The 17,215-nt window shown below is 37.5% G+C and overlaps 1 protein-coding gene and 1 long non-coding RNA gene across 2 annotated transcripts in view; both read left to right on the top strand.

Annotated features, from left to right (window-relative positions):
- The window catches only part of LOC137496380 (uncharacterized), a 124,955-nt gene that overhangs the window by 14,892 nt on the left and 92,848 nt on the right, over nt 1-17,215 (top strand). The gene's annotated exons all lie outside the window — the stretch shown is intronic.
- si:ch211-158d24.2 overlaps nt 1-17,215 on the top strand; it is an 81,669-nt gene that overhangs the window by 10,272 nt on the left and 54,182 nt on the right. The window contains exon 2 of the mRNA XM_087265256.1: nt 9,780-9,978. Coding sequence (XP_087121382.1) covers nt 9,780-9,978 — 199 coding nt within the window. The remainder of the gene's footprint in view (nt 1-9,779; nt 9,979-17,215) is intronic.

A 17,215-nucleotide genomic window follows, 5' to 3' on the forward strand; every position in this document is an offset into this window, starting at 1 on the left:
TGAAGTTTACATGACATCATTTGCAACAAGAAAATGAAAATGGTTTGTGTTTGGCTGTCCGTTTTTACAACGTCAGTGTTTAAGGAGGAACTACAAATTACAAAAAAAAAAGCTTGTGGAGCTTTTTAAAAATACGAAAGAAAAATATTAGTTTTTTTTAGGATGGGAGCATCGTGGTTCATTGATTAGCACTGTCGCCTCAGTTAGCATTTCTGTTTCATGTTCTCCCTGTGTTTACTTTAGGTGCTTCGGTTTCCCCCACAGTCCAAAATCATGCAGCGTAAGTGAATTGGATAAACAAAATTGGCTATAGTGTGTGTGTGTTTTCCAGTACTGGGTTGCGGCTGGAAGGGTGTAAGGTATTTGCTGGAATAGCTGGCCATTCATTCCCATGTGGTGACCCCTGACAAATAAGGGACTAAGCTGAAGGAAAATGAAAGTTTGTAGTACATTGTTGTCTTGGAAACACAATCACATACAAAATATATTTTTGTGTTTACATATTTTATGTGTATACTTATGTAAATAAGTACACACATACATAAATTATATTTACATGCAATTATACATGCACAAATACACGCACATGCATTATGTACACACCAATGTAACGAGGAGCCTGACACGGAGGGATCCATTTGCAGTATTTAATAGACACAGTTCAATCAAAAAATACGCACTAAAGTGCGAACTCACATCAACAGTATTCAAATATGGTCGAAGGGCTGGCGGCTGACAAACACAGGGTGATATAACAGGCATGGATCAGTGGCAGGCGGCATGGTTCAGAGTCCAGATATCAGGCGTGGGTCGAGGGCAGACAGCGTGGTTCAGAGTCCAGATTCAAGCAAGGTTCGGGGCAGGCAGAAGGCAACTCAGAGACAGTCCAGGGTAATACACAGGAGATCAGGCAAGGGAATAACACTCAGAGATGTTAGCCATGGCAGAACAAGACATCGCACTGAACTGGTGTTTGAGCGTGGCTTATATCAGGGAGCGTGGGTAATTAATGGGATCGATGACAGGTGTGTGCGCAATCAGTTTAAGTGGATGAGGTAATGCTAAAAGTCCGGAGATGGTGGCCTTTGCTGGCCAGCGAGTGGAATAACTGGGACAGAGTCGGTGACAACCGTAAACAGTTTTGTTTTGACTGTGATGAATTGTTATTCATCATTGACTCCAAATGTAAATGTACCCTAAAGTGATGATTTGTCCTCAAAAAACATTTGTTATTATTATCAACATTGAAAAGAATTGCTGCTTAAACATTTTGGGGAAAAAAACAGCATTTATTTGACAAATGCTATAAACTAGACAAAAAAAAAAAAAAAAAAAAAACAGAACTAGACCAAACACAACTAGACAAACAAAACTAGACAAAAGTAGTCAAACAAAACAAAACTAGATAAATAAACAAAACCAGATAAAACTAGACATAACAAAACGAAATTAGACAAAACTAGACAAACAAACAGAACTCGACAAAACAAAATTAGACAAACAAAACTAGACAAACAAAACACAACAAAACAAAAGTACAGAAAAAAAGTAAAATGAAAAAATGTTTAAAAAAAGTAAAAAAAAAAATGGGCAAAACAAAACCAGCCGAAATGGACAAAACAATACAAAACTAGACAAAACAAGTCAGGACAAGACAAAAGTAGACAAGTCAGACAAAAAATATGTCATTTTAACATTAGACATTAATTTAATTTCAATTTTGATCAATTTAATGCATCCTTTAAAAAATATTGAACATTTAAAGTGTAGTATTTGTAACCAAAAATAAAGCTCAATAATCAATTACTAACCTTCATGCAATGTCAAACTTCTCAGTTTCTTTTCTATTGTGAAACACTATGTAAATGGGTTCCTTAAAAAGTAAAATTTATGAACAAACAGCTCTTTTAAATGGAATCATTTCATTGCATCAGTTGATCCAGTTCACAAAATCAGTCTAAATGATTCATTCATCATTCAGACTGATCTAATTCTCAGGTTCACTTGAGTTCACTCGCTGATCCGGTTACCACTCACTGGATTACCATTAAATAACAGCTTAAATTGCAGATACTCCTCACACAAAACTGTCAAATGGCTTCATGGTTTGAAACACAATGCATATGGACACCTCTTGTGATGTGTTTGCTTCTTTATTGAAGCTTGAAGCCTTTGTATCCATTAATTTAATTGCTTGCTAGAGATTAACAAGTGACATTTCTTGTCCACTGGAAAAAAATTATGATTCACAACAGCATGAGTAAATAAATGATAATAGAATTATAATGTTTGCATTAACTATTCCTCTATCAGCTCTTCTGGCTTTGATTTGTGTCCTCTGAACTAATTGACCCACCAAAGGGGAATAAGCCGTTTCCTCAGGGGGATAAGAGGCTGCTTCGGGTACACGCTGGTGAACAAAGAGTGATGAATAAAAACATGTATTACATGAAAGATTGATTCAGATATGCTCCTTCACATTTACATTTTCACAAATATAACCCACTATGCTTTTGAGATCAAACACATCCAATCATTATAAAGCATAAGAGGAGCTGTGGCCTAACGGTTAGCAGATTTAGCGGTTAGCTTAGCAGTTAGCATGCTTTGGTGTTTATGTGGAAAAGGCAATGACAAATCAGTCTCGGTCACAAAAAACAACAAATATTAGAAAAATAACATTTTAAAACACACAGTAGGTTCTAGACTATTGTAGTCATTCCACATTCCACAAAAAAATGCTATAGTAATTTATAGCAAATACTGTGTTTTGAACCATATAGTACAGCAGTGTTGGGGAAAGTTATTTTTTAAAGCAGTGCATCACAATATTGAGTTATTCCCCCAAAAAAGTAACTAATTGCATTACTTAGTATACGTTTTATGGAAAGTAATGCGTTACATTACTTTTCCTTATCTAGCTGAGGTTTGATCTCTTTCAAATTGTACAGGTGTTTTTCATCTTTTTTTATGGAGAAGCTCTGCATTTAACAACTACCTATACAGGGCCGTAGCCAGCCTGGTAAAAGGGGTGGTTCTTTTTTCTCAAAAAGGGGATCTTATTGCGGTTATACCCTTCAGTTTCTATTTTACTAGGAGATTTAAATCCTGCATTTTAGTGAAATTTTTTTTGCTGGATTAGCTAGTCAGATTTCATCTTAACCACACTTTTGTACAAAAAATATTTACAAAAATTTGCAATCAAGAAAAATTAAAACGACTATTTTTTTTTTAAATACAATTTTATAATATCTTATATCATTAGAAAAAAATAGGAATCTGATAAAGTTTTAAAGTAAAAAAAACTGTAGCGTACTATCATTTATTTGACATAAAACAAACTGGCCTGCACATTCAACTGTCCTCAGTCACAATTTGGCTATTTTGATAAAAATAATAATTAAAATATAATAGCAATAATAATAATAGGGTGAAGCAGTGGCGCAGTAGGTAGTGCTGTTGCCTTACAGCAAGAAGGTTGCTGGGTCGCTGGTTCGAGCCTCGGCCTCAGTTGGCGTTTCTGTGTGGAGTTTGCATGTTCTCCCTGCCTTCGTGTGGGTTTCCTCCGGGTGCTCTGGTTACCCCCACAGTCCAAAGACATGCGGTACAGGTGAATTGGGTAAGCTAAATTGTCCGTAGTGTATGAGTGTGTGTGGATGCGCGTGGATGTTTCCCAGAGATGGGTTGCGGCTGGAAGGGCATCCTCTGTGTAAAAACTTGCTGGATAAGTTGCCGGTTCATTCCGCTGTGGCAACCCCGGATTAGTAAAAAGACTAAGCCGACAAGAAAAGGAATGAATAATAATAATAATAATAATAATAATAATAATACAATAATAATGAGTTGTGAATTCAGAATTTTTCTAGTCTCTTTCGTAAAAAAAAAAGTACATTTGAAAATACCTGGATATCCACAATAGCCAAAGTATATTCAAATTAATTGAATGTGGTCTGCTCCTGGTGCTTCACACCTTTTTATTGCTCATTTTTTATTTCAGGAATAAGGTCCAAGGTTTAGAATAAAAGTTACCTGTAAATTTTTTTTTCTGTTTAAAAACAATACAGTATTGAAAGAAGACTTCTCTTACATCAGATTATAGTCCCACCAAAGCAACAGCTGACAGAGGATTCCGTTTGGTCTCAAAGCCTTTTTCGGTGGATTATTTTCATTATTTATGACGCCATAGCAGTCAAAATAGGACAAATGAGCTCATGTGGGACAAATTCTAGACCTTTGTCAGTGAGGGGTGGGTCTTTCAAACTACCTCGGCCCACCCCAGGTGCAGATTTTCTGCTGGTCATAATTTATTTTATTTTTATTAATTTTGTCTAAAAAATAATTGGGCATGTCTAGTTTCATCTGGAATGCATCCCAGATCACCTTCTGAAGTGGTTTGAGTGATCGGATTTATATAAAACGTATGAAGTGACCAAACAGCCTCAAAAACACAGACGTGACGAGATTAGCGCCTTTTGCTGTGCAGTGACATCTGACGGCTGAGAACTCCGCTCCATGGGATTCGACATAGTTGGCCACAGTTATGTAAAATGACACTTTACTACAATAGATATTAAATATATTATATAATAAGTATATAGTATAATATTAAAATACATAAAATACTTAAACGGACAAATTCTGGACCTTTTGGCAGTGGGGGGTGGTTCGTTCGAACCTCCCGAACCCCCCCTGGCTATAGGCATGCTATATAAACTACACCTTTATTTTCCTTTAAAAAAAAATTTGGATAAAATTATATTTTAAGAACTTTCTGAGCCCAGAGCTATACAAGCTGTATATACAGATTAATGAAAGCATGTAAAGCAATGTGTTTGCTACTTTTGAATGTTTTGTGTTATTAGTTAAAAGTATAAAGCCTACTAACATGAAATAATTTATTAAGGCAAAAACAGATTTTAAACCTTTAAAATATTTAATAATAAAATGAACAGTAAGAATAAAAAAATCTTTGAGATTTATACATTGACTAAATTGCTTCACCTGGCTTTAACAAATGTGTAAATCGTTTCCCAAACGAGAAAAAATCTTACTTTATTACAAAATGTACTTACTGCTACAGTAGACAGTGGCTGCATCTCCTCAACAATAAAAGCGATAACCAATTTTTTAGTTGAGTCAAATAAATAGTTTTACCTAGAACATGAACTGATGTCAATCATTTGTTGTTTAGGCGGAGGTGGGGTGCGGGTGTAGTGCTTTGCATCCAGGTTTTTTTGTGTGTTTTTTTTTTTTTCCGATGTCGTGTTTTTTGTTGTTGCCAAGAATTTTAGGCCCAATCCCAATTTTATTTTTGTACCACTACCACTTCCCCTTGGCCAAGTGTTAAGGGGAAGGGCTTCAAAATTTACCTCTAACAATTGGAACAGCACTACAACAACTGCACAGATCAGATGATCGTGACTGCTGTAGTTGTTCCAGTTGCTTTATTTTTAGATATTTATCTTCAGGAAATCAGTGAAGTCATATATGATTTTATCATAACAATCTAATGTGGCAATATGATTGTAATTGTACTGTGTATTTACACAGTGGCCATATTCATCTATGTAGCGTAAACACTCCAAAACAACATTAACATTATAGCAGACTCTAAAAAGTCCATTCCCAGCCACTAGACTTTTCAGAGTATTTGAGTGTCATCGAGTGTCAGGATGTTGCTGGACTGCTATACAAGAGTTATTATTATAGACTTTAGATTGAAATTTATAGATTTTTGTTTTAGGGTTTTTTTTTTTTTTTTTTTTAAGCATGATGGTAAAACACGAACACGGTTATGAATATATATAAAAAATGTTTGTCGTAAAAGTTCGTAATAATGACAAAAAATACTAATTTGTGGATCTCCTTACTTCCGGGTGCAGCTGTGGCTGGTGTATTCTGGGAAATTTTCTTACCCCTTGGTTTCGAGTGTGGTCCTGGAAAATTTTCTTTTAAAGGGGTATCTACCCCTTGCCCTCATGCCCCATTCACATGGGGCGTCAGCTTCAATGCTTCCCATTCACTTTAAATGGGTCAGGCGTTGCCGAACTGCATTGTGGATCTGTCGGCGTCGCTTCAGAGGCGTTGCTTGCTGCAAAAATTGCGACTTGCTTAACTTTTCAAGCGCTGATGGAAGCATTAGCCAATCAAATCACTGTATGCAAATACATCAGCTCAGACAGTGGCCTATTGCTGACTAATTTCATTGGCTGACTCTGCTATGACGATCGTGTCAGCCCCAACTTTAGACACGCCTTCTATCAAGCGTTGATGCTGAAGCTCCTTGTGAATGGGGCGTTAGCCCTACGCCTTCAAGCTAAAGAGAATTGGGACACCCCTACCACTTCACGGGAACCCGCAAAACAAGGGATAGGGGAAAAGGGAAGGGCTAAGGGGAAGAATTGGGATTGGGTCTTACTTACACATAATCTACACTTCATTCTACGCGTATGAATTGTTTGTTTAATTGGATTTTCTAAGTAAACTGATTGAACCAGTTCATTCAATTGAACGGAGTTGTCGTTAAACGGTTGCCGTCTTTAGTAAGTACTAACATATCAAATACCCCCCTCATTCGTAATAAACCAATATCCCAAGTTATTCAGTTACTGGAACAGTACACAGACTCTCCTACTGTGAAAAAAAGAGACCTGATGATGGTGATCAGTGTGAACCAAGTGTCTGTTCCCTCACAGCACGTTCTGTCATTGAGTGAGTGATTCAACTTGACTAAGGTAATTTTTATTCAGCAATATATTTTGTAAAAGCCAATTAAGCAAGGTAAACAATAACTCACGTTACTTTTTTTTAAAACTAACTTAAATTATATTACTTATTTTTAAAAGTAATGCATTAGATTACTCGTTACTTTGAAAAAAAAATTATATTATTACGAAACGCGTGTAACTTATAACGAGTTACTCCCAACACCGTAGTACAGTTTACTATACTGTATAACTTATATTATTTACTCTTATTTAATGGTCTTTTTACTGCTTGCTATAGCATACTGTAGTATTAGATATAGTTAATTCATAAAATGTAACAAACGTAGTATACTTTATTTTTTTGTGGTATTTTAATACAATAATTGTAAAAGAACTTAGTAATGGCTAATTAGTTTATATTGTTATAGTTGTATTAGCATAGCATTTATTGAATTACCACGACAGATTCATTTAAGTACTTTACTATAGTGTGGTTCAAAACACTATAGTATTTACTATAAATAACTGAAGTATCTTTCATGTGGGGTCATATCCGCATGTTGTCAGTCAGCTCAATAATATTGTGCCAAATAGCTACCAGACTGAATTCTGATCAATATTTAAATATCAAACAAATATGGTTGGAAAATCTTTTTTGATTGAATCGTGGTTGGTATAGATTTGCAATTACATAAGCTTCAGTTGTTTTCAGCAGCTGGAATTTGCTAGTATGTTGGGACCTAATGTCAATGAGTTTGTGCTTTTCCTCTGTGGTCTGCAGACTAAAGATCTGTTGGTGTAATAACAGCTTAATGAGTTATCAGAGAATCAGGCTGGACTGATTCTTTATAGCTGGCGGAGATCAGCAAGATGGAGCTTTGTGATGCGTAGCGGACTTGAACTTGAAGGAGAGATCTACTACTCAGTAGCAGTGCTGCATTAAAAAAAAATTATGTTTGAACGCTGTATGGGTGAAAGCTTATAAAAGTTATTCTTTATTTAGCCCATGTTAACCCTGCTGAAAAATCCAGCTTAAACCAGCCTAGGCTGGTTGGCTGGTTTTAGCTGGTTGACCAGGCTGGTTTTAGAGGGGTTTTGGCCATTTCCAGGCTGGTTTCCAGCCATTTCCTGCCTGGTCTTAGTTGGTCAGGCTGGAAAATGACCAGCTAAATCCAGCTAAAATCAGCTTGACCAGCCTGGTTTAAGCTGGACATAGCTGGTTTTGGCTGGGCTCCCAGCCTGGCTAAGCTGGTCAAGCTGGTTTTAGCTGGTCATCTCCCAGCCTGACTAGCTAAGACCAGGCTGGAAATGGCTGGAAACCAGCCTGGAAATGGCCAAAACCCCTCTAAAACCAGCCTGGTCGACCAGCTAAAACCAGCCAACCAGCCTAGGCTGGTTTAAGCTGTTTTTTTCAGCAGGAAATTGTAGATACACAACTTCGTTACATGTTTTAGATAGCAAATCCACAAGAGGGTGCTGTCTTTATTTTTCAAATTTGAAATATGTTACTAGAGGTACGTTTTGCTGTACATTTCAGATACACGTCCTTCTTGTACAAATTCACAAGAAGGCGGGGCTTGTCAGATCACTTAGCGAACCACTGCGGTAAACCCTTCTTTAAATCTAACCAATAGTGTTTTCAAAAACAAACATAAGACAAAAGTGCACACCCTCACATAGTTTTACCTTGATTTAAAAAAAAAAAAACGGTATATATATATATATATATATACAGTTGAAGTCAGAATTATTAGCCCCGTTAAATTATTAGACCGCTTGTTTATTTTTTCCCCAATTTCTGTTTAAGGGAGAGAAGATTTTTTCAACACATTTCTAAACATAATAATTTTAATAACTCATTTCTAACAACTGATTTATTTTATCTTTGCCGTGATTACTGTAAATAATATTTTAAATGATATTTTTAAGACACTTCTATACAGCTTAAAGTGACATTTAAAGGCTTAACTAGGTTAATTAAGTTAACTAGGCAGGTTAGGGGAATTAGGCAAGTTATTGTATAACAGTGGTTTGTTTTGTAGACTATCAAGAAAAAATATAGCTTAAAGAGGCTAATAATTTTGTCCCTAAAATGGTTCATAAAAAATTAAAAACTGCTTTTATCCTAGCTGAAATAAAACAAATCAGACTTTCTCCAGAAGAAAAAATATTATCAGACATACTGTAAAAATGACCTTGCTCTGTTGAACACCATTTGGAAATTATTTAAAAAAGAAGAAAAAAAATCGAAGGGGGCTAATAATTCTGACTTCAACTGTATATATATATATATATATATATATGACATAGTCTGTTTATCAGGTCCAAGCAACATTTCCAGGTTTTGATAAATAGGCTATACATTAATACTTTACAAGTACTTCAGTTTTCTTTTTACTTTTTAAGAACAGTGACATTTTAATACAAATTTAAATGCACATTCTAATTTAAATGGTGATTTTTTTTTTGTCCGCAAGTACAGTTAATGTTCAAACTATTTATAATGTCTAATGTGGCTGACTTTATAACATATTCCTAATAAAAGGAATTAATCTGCCTGGTTTTTGAACTGTGCGATGCTGTAGCTGCTTAATTAGGCCTACTACGCTACTGTATTTCAATACTAGTCATCATGGTGGTACTCGGAGAGAAAAGTTTTGGCTGAGGTGGTACTTGGTAAAAAAAAGTTTGAGAATTAAACTGTATTAAACCTATAATTGTTACAGTACATATACTTTAACCTGACACTAACCCTTAATTAATTTATTCATGAAATCTAATTTATTTACGTTAATCCAGTGATGTTAAGTAATATATTATACTAAGTAATCAGCATAAAATGAGGTTAGATTAATTAAGCTACAAGTAGAGCAGTTCTGAAGGGCCTGTGGGGGTTAAGAAAAAAGAAAAGATATGTAAAAAACCCCTGTCTTTCTCCATTCATCTATTAGGCAGTCTTTTAGAGGTAGACTTTGACTGAGCTTTAAATCAATATTTGATGATCTTAGCATTCCCCCTCTTTGCTTGTCAAAAATTCATAAGCTGCTCTTTTTGTGTGTTTCATCTATGAAGAGCTGGTGTGTAACTGCAGTGGTGAAGGAGTGTCAGACCCTGACGAGTGTGACCGTAAGACGGGTCAGTGTGACTGTATGCCGGGTTACACGGGCCTGCAGTGTGAAGAGTGCGAGGAAGATCACTTTACCAACGGCACCATCGGCTGCCTGCCCTGCGCATGCGACTCCTTCGGGGCCCATGGCACCAGCTGTGACAGGTGAGAGAAATTTTCCTCTTATGCACATTCAAAATCTTGTTTCTGCCTGTTTAAACTACCTACAGGCAGCAAAAAATGAATATAAATGGTAAAAGAAAGCAAGGATCAAACACAGAAAGACTTAGACAAAGAAATGCTTTGTGGTGTTACAGACTAACAAGACTCAGCAAACTGTGGGAATGTGTTTGTAGCCTGTGTAATCAGTCTTGGATCAGCTCCCAGCTGTGCGATTCCGGAACTGATGTGTGTGAGGTGCATGAAGGGATTTGTAGTCCATAAAGTGACAGAATTGTAGTCCGGGTGGATGTTTACCACCGATTTTGAAGCCTGGATTTCTAGGGTTTTGGTGACAATTTGTTTATCTATTTGTTTATTTATTAAAAACAGTGATAAAAGATTTCTTTAATTTATATAAAATAACAGCATTTATTATTATTATTATTATTATTGTTATTGTTTATGGGTGTCACGATTTCGATTTTTAATTGAAATCGATAGAAATTTATGCTCAATTTTGATTATCGAATAAAAAAATAGAATCGTCGATGCTGCCACGCCCCCATGTCACGTCAGCTTGGCTTGCCAAGCGGGAAAAAAACAGGCTTGTTGAAGTGCTTGTTAAACTGCAGAAGCAGGAGACCCGTCAACAGAACTTAAACCCTCTCCTCTTTCAATGAAGTCGCCGGTGTGTAAGCATTTTGGATTACCAGTGAGTTATGTTGACAACGTTCGTGTTGTCGACAAAAAAAAACTCAGTTTTGCAAGCTCTGCTATGTACGTATTACATACGGTTCGTCCGATAGACAACACCGACATCGCGATCTTCCACCAGCCCTGTTGCAAATCCGCTCGCGAAAAGTACTCAGCCCCTGTTTACACTGTCTTTGTTTTAAATGGGATTTTAGAACGACAACGATTTGACATCCACAGTGGCGTGTAGCATTTCTGAGCAGCCCTCCTTCCTCTCTACCTCTGAAAATGCACATCACGTGACCACACAGACACAGATGCATACACAGCCATGCGCTCGAGACAGCAGGTCCAGGCAGTCAGAGGACTGCTTCAATCTTTCACTCACTTGTACTTAGTCATTTTAGCGCACACCTCAGATACTGTTGGCTGGTTCCTGTTGGTTGTGCGTCTTTTTTTACCGACGCCATTATAACGACACAGGTCACTGCCTATTTACAAATACCGCAGAAAAAAGTGATTGACAGGTGGTAATTATGTGTGTATCTTGCCTATATTCATTTACTGTATGATTTGTTTATGGGTAAAACAAAGACCATGCAGGTCAGGTAGTTTAAACGATAGGCTACAAATAATTAATTGGTCATTAATTAATTAATTATTCATAATCAAAAATCGAATCGAATCGTGACTTTAGAATCGAAAATGTAATCGAATCGAGGATTTGGAGGATCGTGACACCCTTAATATTGTTGTTGTTGTTGTTGTTGTTTTGTTGTTGTAGTTTACTTGGTTGGAATTGTCAGTTTTCGTGCAACATCCATAACTCACAGTGGCTTTAAAATAAATTAATTTTGAAGGTTGTGAAACATTTCATTATAAATTGTGAATCTTTTTTTCTTTTTATTAGAATTTATTATTTTTGTTAGTCTATTAGAATCCTTTAGCAATGTGTCTATTGTCCATTAAACATTACACAAAATAAGACTTAGTTTTTATCTGAATCCATTAATCAGAATTATTAAACACATTACTTTAACTATTTCTCTCAAAACATCTTTTTTTTTCTTTAGGAATGTTGCCGGATGTCCCCAGAGGGAAGTTTTTGTCAGATTAAGCTAATTTTCTCCCTACAGTATAGCTAATTAAACAGATAATCGGGCAGATTAGCTCAATCCCATATCTGAAGGACCTCGAGGACTTACAGTATCAGTTCCTGTTGGCATATTTTTGCCGTGCTTTAATTTATTTGTGGGTTTACACCGTAGTGAGGCATGCCGAGTATTGAGCCTAATTTAATGACATGCCCTGCAGGAAGCAGATTGTTGATCTAGGCTTTGTTTTGGGATGAGATGGCTAAGTAATTGGCTTTTAGAACCCATAACAAATGGCAGGATTAAGCAGAGAGTTGAGCATTTCTTTAGAAGCCTAGTTCTCCCCTAAATACATTTTCTGTAAGCATTTACTCAGTCTTGTATAGTTTCAAAACACATACGATTTTAGAATGCAAATAAAAATATTCTTAATAAAATCTAGGTGATTTTCATTCCTCTATTTGAAGTCCATTCAACTAAAATGAAAATAAAATTTTAGTTTATATTGGTCACGTGGCGGACGTTGCGCTCTCTCGCTCTCGTTAACATGCTCAAACACCTGTGCTATATGACAATATAAAAGCTGTTTAAGTCCTCGTGTATGAGATTTAAGGTTTGGGACTCTGCTGAAGTCTGTTCTGAAAAAAAGTGTCAGACTTGATGTTTTCGCTATGGTTTTTAGAGGTGTGAACCTATACTGGTCTCACGGTTCGGTTCGGTTACGATTATCATGCCTTCGATTCGGTTCAATACGATATCTCGGTGCATCACGGTGCATTGATGATGCTTTCCATATACAGTGTTATATTTTAGGGGGGAGGCTATAACAATTCCCTAGTAGCAAAGAATTCTGGCCCAGATTTGGCAAAAAGCTGGCACAGCAGGCATTCATCTGGCACTGGCATACAGCATGTGGGCCAAACATGGCCCGGGTTTGGCAGAGGTGGCACCGTTTTTAAGGCGGCACACAAGATTTGGGCCAGAAGAAAAATGTAGTATTTGGCCCAGATTTAAAAATTTGATAAGTGGGCCATGTGAGTTTGGCCAGTATTGACCCACATTTAAAATACACTAAAATCATTTTTGAGTAAAGAATAAAAATTCCACCAATCAGGTCACTTTGAGAAAAAGCGTGCCCATAGTGTGCCTAAAGCGCATCACTCCATGGGTTTATCAATTTCATTGCAAAAGTGACACACCAACCTATCTGGCCCAGTTCAGGCCCAGTTATGAGTTATTAACTTGGCTGAGACTTGGCCCAGATATGGTCTGTGTTTGGCCCTTGTCTGGAAGCCAGATTTGGTCCAGTCATGTACCGTATTTCACTGCGGCATGTGGGCCAAGCAAAACCTGATTGTGTGGGCCAGAGCTGGGCCAGAGAAATTTTGCTATGTGGGAAGCTGTCTGTATAAACACACAGACACACAGTACCACACTGTCTCTCATTCAAACACATACACAAACATAGACAGCACCAAAGAAACAAACACACACACACACACACACACACACACACACACACACACACACACACGCAAACACACACTTAAGTCTTCACAACAGGAAGAGCTCGCGCTGAGCGGAGCGGAGCAGAAAAACGCAAAAAAAAGAAAAAAAAAGAAGCAATTTTCCGACGCTCCCTTACTGAGAGCTCCTCTCAGCGCAAGCTCTCCCGGCTAAACGCATGTTGCGAGAGCTTAAACGGAGCAAAAAAAAATAAAGACAGATGTGAAACAACCAGCTTTGTCTTTTTGTAGGAAACACACTTTAGATCTTTTTAGGGTAAGAGGTTTTTGAGTTTCTGAGTTGGCTGAGTGTTGTAAATACTCGCGCTCACCTCCCTTACGACAGAGCGCATAGGAGATAAGTGACGTCAGTACTTAATAACTGGTTATGATTATTACTGAACCGATACCTTATTGTCCGCGTCTGCATCGCGGTGCACCGAAGAAACAATTAATTTTGACACCTCTAGTTTTTAATGACGCGTGGCATGCATTAACAGGTGAAAATCCGATCTACTTGCTTACACTGCAGACACGACGGCACAGATCTAATTCATATTGGATAAATTTCTACAAATGCCTGAATCTGATTTGAGTAAATCAGAATTCATGTAACTTGTTCCTGCTTACACGTACATGGGCCATATCCGATCTGTGCCACATGGGAGAAAAAAAAAATGAGTCACTTGAACAGTGCAGTGTAAATGCGGCCTTAGAAAAGTGGCAGATTTTCCAATCATCACAAATACTGCAGAAGACCTATTGGAACCCACATGGACTCAAGATTCTCATAGATATCAGTCAAATTTGGTAAAGGAAAAATTATGTTTTGGGCTTGCATTCAGCATGGGGACGGCAACATCAACTGCTGTTATCAAGATGTTTGTGCTGCCTATTACATAACAAACCACAGGAGAGGGCAAATTCTTCAGCAGGATAGCGCTCCTTCTCATACTTCGGCCACCACAGGATTGGCCAGCCCAGTCACCAGACTGAACTTTATTGAGCATAGCTGGTGTAAGATGAAGGAGGAGGCATTGTAGATGAATCCAAAGAATCCAAAGGGAGTCCTGCAAGAATGCTTTCTTTGCCAATCCAGATGACTTTATTAATAAGTTATTTGAGTCATTGCAGAGATGTACAAATGTATGGATGCAGTCCTTCAAGCTCATGGGAGTCATACACAATATTAATTCTTTTTCCACTGCACCATGACTTTATATTCTATACTGTACATTGTTTCTGTTAAGTGACAAGACTTTTGTGTAAGCAAAGTCAGACCTTACTACCCTAATTAAATAATTAAAAATCAAGACATGATCAAATTTTTGTTTGGTAAAATATGCATAATATAAAGGCCTTTGCCTTTCATACTGTATAACCCACTTCTGATACCAAATGATCAACTAGAAGGCAAGTTATTAGTTGTTGTTCTTAAAACTTGGATAGGCGCCAATACTTTTTTCAGGTTGTGTATTTAAGCATTATTCAGCAAAACAAACATATGCTTGGCCATACCTGCTCTCAAACAAATATCTTTGTTTCTTCTGGAAGCTCAAAGATAACGCAACACACAAGAATGAACCTCGATTGTTTTCATGGGACAAGCAGGCCCAAAAAGACAAATAGTTGCATCCCAATTTGCATACAGCAATCATTCCTAAATAATATTCAAAAGAGAAAACTATTCCAAAAGAGCAAATTAAATCTTTAAAGACAAATGTGCATTTCTGTGGTTACAATTGAGCTATTGGCAGCATATCAGATGTTTCAGCTTCACCTTATGAAGGTCAGACTATATGATCTGTTATATACCTTCTTAAAAACTACCCAAGCATTTACTCTCATATTGTCATCTGTGGAAGTAGTTTATATCTAACTATAATAACAATAATAATAATAAATAATAATTTGTTACATTTATATAGAGCTTTTCAGGGCACTCAAAGCGCTTTACACAATGGGGGGGAATCTCCTCATCCACCACCAGTGTACAGCATCCACCTAGATGACGCGACGGCAGCCATTTTTTTTGCACCAGACCGCACACCACACACCAGCTGATTGGTGGAGAGGAGACAGAGACGAAGCCAATTGGAATATGGGGATGGTTAGTAGGCCATGATGGACAGAGGCTAGTGGGCAGATTTGGCCTCGATGCCAGGGTTAAACCCCTACTCTTTTTCGAAGGACATCCTGGGATTTTTAACGACCACAGAGAGTCGGGACCTCAGTTTAACATCTCATCCGAAAGACGGCGCTTACTGAGCAGTATAGCGTCCCCGCCTGTGTGTGTGTGCACCCACACAGACAGCAGGTTGGGCAGGTTGGGCGCCCCCCTGCTGGCCTCACTAACACCACTTCCGGCAGCAACCTAGCTTTCCCATGTGGTCTCCCATCCAGGTACTGACCGGGCGCAGCCCTGCTTAGCTTCAGTGGGCGACCATTTGAGAGTTGCAGAGAGCTAGCTGCCGGCATAACAAGTCAGTCATTGTTCAGATATGATAACCCCACTACATTATAGTCATAATGCTTTAATGCTGTGAGATCTTAATAATAAAGATTTTAATAATATATTTATTCTGTATTTGTAAGGCTTCACTTTAGTCTGTGAAATCATTGGTCTGCTGCGGCTGGTATCCTACTGTGTTCATACCTCAAGAGCTCCTCCGGGAAATTATAACAGCCAATATAAATCCAATATATTAGCATATCCTAACAGCCATATAACATCTCCTTCATTCTTTAGAGAGAGCAGCTTCACATTGAATATCATAACCATAACTTGAGGTGCGTTTGAAGCCGTGTGTGAGATGTATTCAAATTATATGCAGATTTTCCATATAGGAAAGAAGCTGTTTGATGATTTTAATCTTTCAGTCGTGATTGCTGATCTGCATCGGATGAGATGTATTTCGTGACTTGATTGGCGATGTGCGTAATACTGCATGTATTTCTGGCCTACGGTCTGGCCTATTTCTGTTTAGTTGTTTTGTGTGACTCTGACTTTTCTGATGCCAGACATCTTTAAGAAGTGTGGGAGGTAAATCTGCGTCTCCAATTTTAGCACTTCATTTTGAACCGCGATGGCTCTTGATTGGGGTTATACTTCCTGTTTCTAAATTTTAACATTTGTAAATGAATAATGACATTTCCATCTCTTGCTCTTTTGCTCTGCTCTACACATTAGCATATATTTTTTTTAAAAAGCAGCACTTGTTATTACACCTTATTTGCAATTATATAAGTTCCATTATAGTTTTAGAGTTCTACTGTAGTTGAAATGTAAATTAAATGGAATTTAAAAATAAAATTCTGAACTTTTAAATAGAAATTAAGTCTTAAAGGGCACCTAGGTTACCCCTTTTTTCAGATTTAATACAAGTCTTTTGCGTCTCTAGAATGTGTATATAAAGTTTCAGATCAAAATACCCATCAGATTTTTCATTATACCTTTTACAAGATGCTGTTTTATACTGATTTCCAGCAGGGGGTGATTTTGTCGTACTGCGCCTTTAAGCCGAGTCTTTCCCGCCCACTATTTCTACATGCCTCCTCCCTCAGCTGCGTCAGACAACAGACAGACTTAAAGGAAAAAGGTCTCACGTAGCATTTGTGAGATACTACAGTAAGAACTAACCTTTACTAATCAGTATTGTGAAGTTGATGCATTGATGAGTCACACACAATATCGTTACAAAGTTAACGCGCGCGCCCGCGCACACACACACACACACCGCAGATGACACACACACACACACACACACACAGGCAGGCAGGCAGACAGACAGACAGAGCGCGCTTAGCTTAGTTAAGGCTAACCTCAAGTACTGTGTGGATATCTATTATGCCAATGTACAAAATAAACCTGATTTAACTTCCACAAACCGGGATTGAAGCGTCTTCTTTTATTATTGTTCTGACACGCGGCTGTGCTGATAAAGTAAA

This window comes from Danio rerio, chromosome 8 (genome assembly GCF_052040795.2).
Source record: "Danio rerio strain M-AB ecotype USA chromosome 8, GRCz13ab, whole genome shotgun sequence".
NCBI classification, from domain to species: domain Eukaryota; kingdom Metazoa; phylum Chordata; class Actinopteri; order Cypriniformes; family Danionidae; genus Danio; species Danio rerio.